Below are 12,074 nucleotides of genomic sequence, written 5' to 3'. Positions count from 1 at the left end.
TGCTCCACGCCCCTAACCTTTACATTGTTGGAGGATCATCTCTACTTGACCTAATAAACATTTTCAGTACACTACTGCCAACAACTGCAGAATGCACGTTCCTTTAAAGTACTCATGGAACCTGTGCCATAAAATAAATTCCTAATCAATTTTAGAAAATAAAATCACACATAGTGTATTCTCTGGTCATGCCAGAATTAAATGACAAAAATATAACAAAAAGATATAGAAAACCTTCCATATTGAAATGTAAAATATAATAAATAACGATTGAAAGAAAAATCACAAGATAATTAGACAATATTCTGATTAAAAAATGATAAAAGCACAATGTATCACAAGTTGGAGAGCCACTTCTACTTCCATCCCTTGGTTCCCAGATTCAGATATTCTAAATACAACCCAAATATATAATGGGAGAAACTAGTCACTGTGCAAAACATACACCACATCCTGTAAGATGGTACCCCATTCTTCTAAGACATTGTCTCTCGGATGGTCCTTAAAATGAGTCTTGCAGGGCGTGGTGGCTCGTGCCTGTAATCCCAGCACTTTGGCAGGCTGAGGTAGGTGGATCACCGAGATCAGGAGATCAAGACCATCCTGACTAACATGGTGAAATCCTGTCTCTACTAAAATCAAAATATTAACCAGGTGTGGTGGTGCACGCCTGTAGTCCCAGCTACACAGGAGGCTGAAGCAGGAGAATCACTTGAACCTGGGAGGCGGAGATTGCCATGAGCTGAGATCACACCACTGCACTCCAGCCTGGTGACAGAGTGAGACTCCATCTCAAAAAAATATGAGTCTCTATTAGGCCTTGCCAACTTTGCGTACGGCAGACACTTCTAGACCAGCATTCCTCAAACTTTTTTAAAATTATCCCCCAAATAAACTTTTAAGATATTTTTTCCTAACCATTATAATATATATATAATTTTCTTTTTTACCTCTGTCATTCAAAAGATACCAGGATGGGAAGATAGTAGAAATGAGAGTTTTATTAGCAATATTGGTTTACAAGCCAGGAAGGGAAAGTCTCCAGCATAGACCAAAGGTGTTCTGTCTTTGCAGAGGAGAAAGACAGGCTGGGTTTTATGCCTCACAAGGTTTGTACAGTCATAAATATTCAGCAGGTTTTGAGGGAAAGCTATACATATTTATGAGCGGAGCAGAGTGCATGCAGGATGGGTAAACAGCCGTGTTCACTTTTGGGCTGGGTTTTAGCATTAACGTGAGGTGGAATTTGGCTCTTTACATCAAATGGTGAAGTATAAGATGCAAAGAATTTGTGTGTAGGCTCTATAAGCTGCTGAAACTGGCTTCAGGTCTGGAGTAGTTCATTAGAAGAGAATGTTTTTATGGCTGGTCCCCTGTCCAATGAGAGTTGCAGCGATCTGGGTTGTAAATCAGAGTTAGGATAACTTGCCTTCTTATTGTTAAGGAATTTATTGAGAGAGAGAGAGAGAGAGAGAGAGAGAGAGAGAGAGAGAGAGAGAGAGAGAGAGAGAGAGAGAGTCTGTGTGTCTGTGTGTATTTGTAGAAATTTAGAAATGCGTCATGCCAGCCAGCCCCTGAATCCTCCACCCATAGGTTAACTTTGTTTCCTTAATCTTTAGGTCTGTCCTGGTTGATAAGTCATCTATTTTGGTTTCTCAGATCACACCCTCTAAAACCAATTTTTGCCTTTTTAGAGGGCAATATCTCTCCTGTTAATAATGTATGTTTTATATAATATGGTAAGGAGTAATACTAATACAAGATAATCCTATGGGAATTAGTTCCTTGCCACATTTCTTTAGCCATCAAATGTGTATCCCTTGGTCAGAAGGATATTATATGTTGTTTATGAGGTCAATATGGTAAAAAAGTCATTCTGTAAGTATATAGATAGCCGTGCTTGCGGAAGCATTGAGGACAGAAAAGGCAAACCTGGAATACAGGTCTAGTTCAGTTAGAATAGATTGTTGTGTGCTCCAGGATAGAAAGCATTGATAACCACTCCAGAAATTAACCTCACTACCGCAGTCATAACCTTCATAAGAGGCCCAGACTAAACAATGTGTTGCGTGGGTACCAGCTGGTCTCTTCTCAATTACCCCACTACTTTATCAGTGGACTTCTATACAAAGTGGTTTCAGTAACAGGTATGGAGGTTACGCATGGAATCAATATCAAAGACTAGTGATGATCTGGCTGCCACCACTGCCAAGTGCCCAGCCAGCAATAGCAAAAGGCTAACGTTCATCCTTTAGCAGAGAAGCATTCTCTTTCTAGAGATCAGTAACCTGCCTGGGAGGAGACTGATTACAGTATTCCCACCCCATGAACACATGTACCCCACTCCTACTGTCTCCCTTGCCCCCATATGCAAAAGTTGGAGTCTCTTTGATTGACATTTATCTTGAGACCCACAGATTTTTCATTGCCTTTTAACCTAATTTTTGATTGCACTGTTCATCATGAAAAAGTTCCCAAATATTGAGGTTGACTTTTTAATTCCTGCCCAGAAATCATCACTATTGAGAAGGAAAGAATAACTTTTACTCTATCTGTATAAAAGAAACAAAGAACTTGTTTTCACATACTTCCAAAACCTCATAAAATGGAATAATATAAATTATAAATGAAGTCAATCCTCCTACATGTATAATTATTGATATCATCAGGAATCTAACTGTATATCCAAAATGATAAGTTTTCAAACAAAAATATATGATTTATAATTATCCTCCTTTTAGGTTTAGGGGAATTCTTGAGTAATTAATGCTTTTGGAGTCTTAATATCTGTTTTTGAATGCTCAAATTGAAACAAAGTAGAAGAGCAGGACTCAGTCAAATCTAGATTTGGGGACTTAATGATAGTTGGTGAAAACAAGTTAAGTCTGTTTTCCTCATATGGTCTGAGAATAGGTTAGGGTAAGCCACATTTATACTAGAGTTCTGCCTTTTCTTCCAAGTGATTCAGCTAAACACCATGTAGATTTTCCATTAGGTAATAGAATGTTCTTTCTTAAAATAGCTGTAGCCCAAAAAGCTATATTTTGTGAGAATGAAGTCAGAGAATTAATAAGGAGATTCTGTACAGAGTACCTTGATCAATTTCTGAGGAGAAATATATAATCAAGGGTGGACCAAGGTCACTTTTCCTGATGTCACTCCCTCTGAGAAAGAGTCTGACAGAACTGGGCCAACAGAGCCCAAGGGAAATGGGAGTTTGAAGCAATTATCTAAATGATTCAGAAAAAAAGGCACACTTGGGCCTTGAAAGTCACCCATATGAGTAGAAGGGGAATCTAAATGTATTACATCTTGTTAGGAATGTATGAAAGTATCTCTTGGACACATATACTGATACTGACAAAAAGGCGAAGTTTTATCACTGGAAAAAGTCGGCTCATCTACATTAATCACATTAAATAAATGCTCAGTTTTCTTTCTAGTTTGCCCTATAATAGTGCCTTTCATCCACATAAGAAGTACCAATAGTGTTCTTACATTCTAGCAATTATACTTTAGTATTTCTAAAATGATTTCCTCACTAAGTCGCATGACTTTTCATCTGTTAGAAAAAAGTATCAGTGTAGCTGATATGGATACTAAGTAAAGCAGGAATGGAAAAGGAAAGAGCTTTACTCATTTAATTCTGGAAAATAAAAAGACTTCACAATCTATTTAAAAAACCATTTTATTCACAGGGTACATTTACAAATTTTCTCCAAGTAAGGGAGGTAGAGAAATTGAGACTTACTGAACCTTCTCACTGCCAGCCATAATTACAATGAACACACCAAAGAAAAAGACATGTTTTTACAGCAAACCTCCTCCTATGACATTGCATTTAAATTCTGTGGAAAGAAACAAGTCAGCAGAACCAAAAGAGATAGATACTAACTTTTCTATTCACACTGTAGAAAGTACCAATTAAAGTTTTCTTTTTTATCTGCAACATTTTATATGTAACTCTAAGAAAAGACTTGAAGTACACTGATTTTTCTCCACACTTTCTGCCAGTGGAGGTTGACTTTAATAGAAAGAAGCAATTCCCATATACTCTTCAAAGGTGATTTCAATTTTATAGTCTAACCTAAATTTTTTCCCCCAGAATTATAACACTCATGAACTACTAGTCAGATTATATGAGAAAAAACAATGTTTAAATTTTTCTTATCTCCTGACTTAAAATTTGCTCTTGAGAAACAGTTTTCACACCTGCGTAATAATATTACAATGTGCCATAACAGAGTTAAAGAGACCAAAAAAAAAAAAACCTTTGTCCCCAATGCTTTTTAGACCACTGTGCTGCATGGCAAATGGAGTTCTAGTAATATTCCAGACTTTTTAAAGATTAAGCAGGCTTTTCGATGGAGCTGTATTTGTTCTCTTCTCTCTAGTGTCCCTATGATGTACCCTAATGGCCATCAATCATCCTAAATTGTGAATCCTGTATATTAATTATAACGGGAGTATCTGTAGTAACCTATCAATAAGAGAGCCCAACGGTACTTAAGACTGAATGAAAAACAGTGACAGATTGACTCCTTGCTTCTGGGGTTTGCTGGAGAAACAAATGTTAATCCCCCTGCAGTTATCACCTAAGGGTCTACAACTTCAGTAAAAGATATTTACATACTATTATCAGACTTCTCCAAGGCCTAGATGCTATTGTACAGTTCTATAAAATAGTCACATTTGCTACATTTACAGGACTTCTTGATGATAATGATACAACTTGGAACAGACATGGTTACGTCTCTAAAGTGACAGAGGTACGTGAAGGACACACATAAGGAAGGAGGGTTCAAGCCAGAAAAAGTTAAGGCACCCTCTGCCACTCCCCACTCTCACTGAATCAGCCATCTCCCTCTTCATCACGGGAGTAAATTATGTTAAGAGCTTACGTGTATGTGTGTGTGTTGTGTACACTGGAACACAGGGGTAGACAATGCATCTGAGTCAGCTGAAGTAATCATGGATACAAAAGCCTGTTACTGAAGTAATTGTGGAGGCAGGGTTAGAACCTCCTGTTCTAACTCTAGCTATGCGAGCCCACTTTCCAAGGGTGAGGGTCGAAATGACACTTACTGCTATCACTGCCTCATGATGACAGGAGATCTAAATAATAATATGATTTGGGGAATATGTGCTGAGGTGCAGATGAAAGAGGGCTATGAAAACGGGGAGTGTTGCTTCACTGCGGTCAAACACAGGAGAGCAACCCTCTGAAAGGGACAGCAAGAGATGGAGCCTTAAGGCTGTCATGGTCCAAGTGAGTGAACACGTGCCACTCTAGTCTCTCCCTCAGCATCTCATGATCTTGCTGTCACACTGTTTCCTCTAGAATCTTCTCTCTCTCTCTCTTTTTTTTAACCAGGGAAAAGGGTGAACATAGTCTCCCACTACCACAAATTATGCAGTCAACTTTCCCACATTTGGGGAGATCACAGGGGTCGGCACATCCAGTATGCAATGAATAAGCCTCACCCAGGAAAAACCATCCATTATTAACCACAACAGCTGAATGACAAGGTATTTCCTATATTTCAAAAAGGTTCCATTCTTGAGACTGCACTCAAGGTCAACAGCCTCTTTCTTGCTTCCTGCTGAACTCTCTTCTGAGATCACTGCCAATCATCCTTTCTAATTAAAACCAAGATTTTGCCTCTTTTGTTTTCATTTTGGTTAAACTTTTTTTTTTTTTTACAATTTTCTGTTTAACTTACTGTGCAGATAAAATAGACATTATCTGATTCTTAGTTTTTCTGCCTTGGATTAAATCACATCTCTTAGATGCGTATGGATATTGTGTGAAGCATACATTTTAAAAATAAACATGTAGAGAAAAACCTAATTACATAGAAGCAGAAAGAGGCAGGATCAATACATCTGGATATTATTCTATAAAATTCTCAGACAGCCTGGCATCATTGATTATACTCACAGCTTCAACAGGAAAAAAAATCAGAGAGAATTTTAGCACATAATGTAGAGATCAATAGAAACACAGAGGGGTGACCATAAAATATAATTCCTCTTCTGTGCTTTAAAAAGTATAGTCATGGGCTTTGACTGTCTGGCAAATGCTCGCAAGTATATAAGTCAATTTATTATATGGTATTTATTCCTTATGTATTAGAGACAGAAGAAATCAGAAATGTTGGCACCAGAAAAAAACACAAATTAGAAGGAAACAGAAGCATGTATTTTTCCCTTATTGAAATGATGAGCAGAGGCTGTGTTATGTTTGAATAAGCTTTTCATTCATGCACTTGTTTCCATCTCTCACCCCTAAAATGTATGTAAAAAATTCAAAAGACAAGTCTGGGCTGAGGGTAAAGCAGATGGTATCCCTTTTCTTATGATAGAAGGGGAAAAAAGCTACAGCAATTATAGATTCAAGTCGCCTTCCACTTGCAAAATAGAAATTTTGTAGTGCTCAACCTAAATATTGTGGCCTCATATTTAGGAGTTTATAAACAGATGCTCTGGGCTTCAGACTTCCTATGAGTTAGTTCCTAGGGCTTTTAAAGAAGTTATGTAGGACCTTGTGGACTATTTGATATCTCCCTAGCTTCAAGGACTCAGACTATCCATATGAATGAGGGGGAGAGTTTCACTTTAGCATCACTGGCAGGGCTATAACTAGGTCGGGGTGATTAGACTCTGCCACAAGACACCCAAATTTAGACAGCACGAGGTTAAGCAAAAACAAGAGTTTAAGGCAGTGTAAAATTTTGAGCTCCTCAGCAAATTTCCACACTACCTCTCTAGTCACAATGCTACTAGCTCAACTCTGGAGCCAAGGCAGCTCTCCTGGGAGAGGACAGAGACTGACAGTGCTAAAAAGCCAAGGTTAAGGGTAGAGACCACTCTTGCCTTTTATATCCTGAGACTGTGGGGATAGGGTTATCTCCTTTCAACTTGCCTCTCCCTCCTCCTAGCACATGGTGGAATGAGGCTGCTAGTTACATTTACTGCTGACTTTATTAGAGGCTTTGACCTAGGTTGCAAGTACCTTGAAATTGTTATCCCACTTCTACCACTTCCACCCCTGATGTGTGCACAAACTAAAGTGATATACCTGAGAGTTGACCTATACGCAGGGAAGATACAGAAAGAAAAAGCATAGTATTACTCTCAGTCCCTACTCCTCCACAAGCTTGTCCTCAAGTTCTCATCAATGTCCTTACAGCTCTTGATCTTTGGAATTCTAGAAACATAGAGCATATTTTACCTGGTGCTGGTGAGAAAGTATTTCTACAACACAATGAACATTTCCTAAAGTTTTCAGTGGACTGGTAACATTCCCCTCCTCCCAACAAGGATTTGTCAGTGAAAATTTCACAAAGTCAATATTTCCAATATAGAAACTAAAACTCTGGATGCCTGACTTTCTATTAATAAAGAAATCAAAAATTATATGTAATAAAGTTATAAAACTGGAATAGATAGCTGCTGACGAAAAGAAATGTTATCAATATTGTTTCCATTTTTGATCATCTCTAACACTTTTGTAAAGCCTTTGACTAATCCAAGAATATTTTTGGCAAATTTAAAATCCCAGGATTTTTTCAGTTATTTTCCATTGTAAGCCATGTTGTCCAGATTGCTTCAGGTACAAGTCATATATAGCCTAAATATTTTTTTTAGCCAAGAGAAAGACATGAGACATCACAAAGCCAAACACAGTACTGTCTGAGCATGTGCCATTTGGAATCATTTACTTCCTACTTTTGTTAAGACAGATAAAAGTGAACTGTACAGAAACCAAATCCAATGAGCACTTCCTTAACTTCTTGTATGAGAAGTATGCAGTTTAGATGCACAATTTTGTAAAACTTTTGGCAAAATACTCTATATAAAGCATATGTGTCTGTGAATCATTGTCCATATAAAAACCTTTCACGTAAACATTACTTTTCTTAGTTATGCAATGGCTTAATCCTTCACCTATCTTAATTTTACTGAAGTGGGATTAAAATTAAGCAGAGGCCATCCTTAGTCATGATCTTTGGAATCAATGCAGTTCCAGAAGTGAGGCTAACAAAAAAACTGAAATCCTGTCAGGGTACTAGTTTTTAGCCTCCCCACCCTTCCTTTTGTCCCCATGGAGCAAGCTAATATTCATTCCTCACTACACAATTTTTTAAAATTAGTCTGATGGCACAAAGTGATGGCCTCTCTTGGCAGGTGCAAAATCAAAAGTGATTAAGTGATTAAAGATTTGCTTATTGAATGTCTTCTGAGCTGAATCTTAAGGGTTAGTCATATCAAAATATAATTGACCAAATCTGGAAAAGTACCAGGCCCAATTCTGAAGGTCTTAATTTCAGAAAAAGTAAAATAATGGGAGCTTAAAATTGAAAATCTTAATAATAATAGAGTATTCCAAAGCAGTCAACAGGATGATTCTAGCGAGGTCTTTACTTAGGAACACATAGCACAGTAAGGATAGAAGATGCCTAACTTTGTACTACACACACACACACACACACACACACACATATATATACACACACACACACACGCACATACACTTCTATCTAACCAACCACAGCAAAAGGCATATATGTATGGCACACCTATGAGTTGTAATCTACTGTAAGAAAACATTCTCATTAAATTGTAGTCATACTTTGAATGCTGTGAGCATGTATGCTTACATGTAAGTGAAGACAAAGCAGAACAATCAAAATTTCATTTTGGGCTAATCCAGGTGTCTCAACCTTGGTACTACTGACATTTCAGCCAGGATAATTGTTTTGTTGTGAGAGGCTGACTTGTGCATTATAAGTTACTTAGCAGGATCCCTAACCTCTACTAATTACATGCTATTAGCGCCCTTGAGTCATGAAAATAAATAATGTCTACAGTCTCCAGACATTGCCAAATGTGAGCAGAGAGGGATAAGGAATCACCCCAGCTGAGAAGAACTGGTCTGATCACACATCACCAGCACCAGCCATTTCTGTTTTGCCTTTCAGAAGCCACATGAAATAGTTTTACAACTTTGTAAACTAAACGTTATAAGTAAATCTACTGCATAAATCTATCCCAGGCATCAAAACAAGATGCAAAATTTTCACATAATATTTTCTTTTTCTTTTTTTGAGATAGAGTCTTGCCCTGTCATCCAGGCTGGAGTGCAGTGTCGTGATCTTGGCTCACTGCAATCTCCACTTACCAAGTTTAAGAGATTCTGGTCCAGGAATCTCTTATTTGCAATGGAACTGTGATTATAGGCTTTATGGAGCTCATTAAATACATTTTGACAATTTTAACAATTAAAGCACTAATCTCAGTAACACATACGTTATTATTATATGTGTTTTTTATTAAGCCTTTTACATTTTTAATGGTATACTAGTAAAAATGGATCTTCTTTTAGGTAACTACTAAATAATAATAGCTCAAAAGAAGAAACATATTCAGTTTCACTCAAAGTGAATATTTAACACAGTTTCTTCATGATACATTCTCATTACATTTTTGCTGCCATGGAGCAAACCAGTTCTCCAATAGAATTGATACTCAACTTCTTAACTTTCTAAGTAGCAATATAATCTGCATTATCAACAAGTCATATTTTAAAGGCTAATTTTTATAATAACCTCAATATTTAATTTCATTTAGAAATGGCCTACTTCAATTATGTAGAATTTTGCCAAGGACTTTGTTAGGTTGATGTCATGTTATATTAACCCACCAAAAATACCACTCACTATTATTTACATGGTGACATGGTATGCTAAGTTTCTACTGTTAAAATTAAACTAGAACTTTTTGCTACCATTTACCTACGGTTTGTTGACATTAAAAATAATAAAGAAATTAAGTTCTAGTGTCTCATTTTAGCTTAAGACATTCCAAAGCATGAAGACGATGAGAGGCTTTACCTTTCTCTGAAATGTAAACACATTTGGCTACTTGTAATCTGTCAGAGTTTTTTTTTTTTTGCTGTGTATCAAAGCTCGTGTAACAAGGTGTTACCTGCTACTAAGGAAATAAACAGCTACTAATTCACATCTCTTGACTTGTACAAACTATACCTTTTGTGGCCATGCTCAACACCAGGCCGGCTCATGAGATGTTAGGTAAGATCAGGAGGAGTAAGACAATTCTGCTTATTCCAGGTAACCATTTGGGGGCAAGACTCGCCTCTCATGCCGCTATGGGAATATGTGCAGCAACCAGCGAGCTCGGTTGTCTTACAGCAACATGGAATGGATAACGCATAACACATTTGTGACTCTCCAACACTGGTTACAAATTTTTGCCATACCAGGTCATACGAGTTCAGCTTTCATAGTTGCACAGTAATGAGCTTTGCTTAACTGTGTGTGTGTGTGTGTGTATGTATGTCTACATGTATGTACGTGTGCATTCTTGCATGTATGCATACATGTGCTTTATCTTGCAGTGAATATGCCATGGTAGATAGAAAAGGGATTTGTCTCTGGTCTGTCTTCCACAGAAACTAAGCTTTTCATTATTGTGCTTTACTGCTTTTCTGGGCATTAAATTATGAAGACAATTACGCCAATTTACAAATAAATAATGTACTCATACTGGTAGTCTTTTGCACTAAAATAAAAATGACAATGCAAACAGGCTTACATAATGCAGACCTAAAATTGGGTTTATGTCCTAAATTCTGAGAAAGAAAAGTGGCTCCTCTTATCCAGACTGTGAATCAACACAGCCTAAATTCAACAATGCTTCACATTGTCTATGTAAACTTGACAAAAGAGGAAGAAGCAATTCTTAGGCAAAATTTTAAAAATAGAAGGGAGCTACAGTTAATGTCGACGTAGCTCAACAAATCACAATCACCAGGAATAACATTTTGTATCTTTATTACTCAGGAAGGGATGTTTTTATATTTCCCCTAAAGAGGGCAAAAATAAATAATAATTTTTTTAAAAAAACCTACGGTTCTAAAACCAGTCTTGATAAGACAGGTTCTTATTACTACTATTAAGCCAGTTTGTGTTGACAATCAGCAACAGTTTTAGCCCAGCGTTTTCTTTCTTCTACCTTGATTAGTTCCTCAGCCCTAACAACTCGAGTCTGTCTTGTTTTTGAACCGCATCTTCTAGATTTGAACCATGTGCTTTACCAACAGCATTTCACCAGCATTTTACTAGTTGCAAATCTACCATGTGCTATAAAATATTTCAGAGGATGTTCATTTCTTATTTGTTTTCCAAGCCAATACTGAAAGCAAAGTTTTACTTGGGTCTTCATTGTTCCTTTCCTGTTTTTCCAAGCAGCCCGTGCAAACCCATGAAACAACTTGGCCACTCCCTCTTGGAGTCACATAGAAAACCTAACAAAAATACCCTGGTTCAGTCCTTTCTCCTTCCAATGTCCCTAGGAAGTGGGCTGGAGTAAGGTGCCCTCACATGGGTCCAGCTGCATTCTCAGTGCACCGATTTTATGAAGATACCAGAGTTGGAGAAACTCCTCGGGCATGGCATGGAAACCAGAAAAGGGTAAGACGTTATCGTAGTAGTGGTGGCTGATGGGCTGCTCATGCATATTCACAGAGAAGGGCCAGAAGCCATAGATGGCCACCTCTTCACAGAGACCCAGAGCTGCGCTCACCAGAAAAAGTCCTGTGGACAGGCGCTTGGCATGGATTCCTCTACTTTTCCAGAACTTTCCAATGCTACGCAGAAAGTTGGGGTTGGCAAACAGCACTGTTTGATTGGCACCAACATCTGACAGTGTATAATAAACCCGCAAAGATGGCTCTGTTCCTGTCTTCATAGAAAAGGCAGGCATGTAGATGTAACTGTGGTTATAGATTTTCATGTTGTCCACAAACGTCTTTCTGGACCACAGCAGGTTCTGAAACCTATTAAAGAGAAAAAAATGGTTCAATTAAAACTAGAGAAAAAGAAACTCACTAAAACCCACTCTGTTGTCTTCTGATGCCCCTGATAGTTCAAATCTTCTCAGTGAAACATACGAAAAACACTTTATTTGTATTTAAAATCCTCCTTGAACTTATCAATGATCTCCCAACAAGTATCCTGGCTTTTTCCCTGACCCCAACTTCTTAAAAGCAG

The 12,074-nt window shown here is 37.7% G+C and overlaps 1 protein-coding gene and 1 pseudogene across 3 annotated transcripts in view; both read right to left on the bottom strand.

Moving 5' to 3' along the window:
* Nucleotides 1-3,672: 3,672 nt before the first annotated feature.
* ST8SIA1 (ST8 alpha-N-acetyl-neuraminide alpha-2,8-sialyltransferase 1) overlaps nucleotides 3,673-12,074 on the bottom strand; it is a 150,601-nt gene continuing 142,199 nt past the window's right edge. For all 3 annotated transcript variants that reach the window (XM_054238285.2, XM_054238284.2, XM_035256095.3), the window contains one exon: nucleotides 3,673-11,860. Coding sequence is in view for 2 of the 3 variants with exons in the window: in XM_054238284.2 (XP_054094259.2) it covers nucleotides 11,374-11,860 (487 nt within the window). In the remaining variant the exon portion in view is untranslated. The remainder of the gene's footprint in view (nucleotides 11,861-12,074) is intronic.
* On the bottom strand, nucleotides 5,372-5,525 carry LOC118144746 (U1 spliceosomal RNA; annotated as a pseudogene).

The sequence above is a fragment of the Callithrix jacchus genome, chromosome 9, assembly GCF_049354715.1.
Source record: "Callithrix jacchus isolate 240 chromosome 9, calJac240_pri, whole genome shotgun sequence".
Classification (NCBI taxonomy): Eukaryota; Metazoa; Chordata; class Mammalia; order Primates; family Cebidae; genus Callithrix; species Callithrix jacchus.
This window is presented reverse-complemented; position numbering and strand designations above follow the sequence as displayed.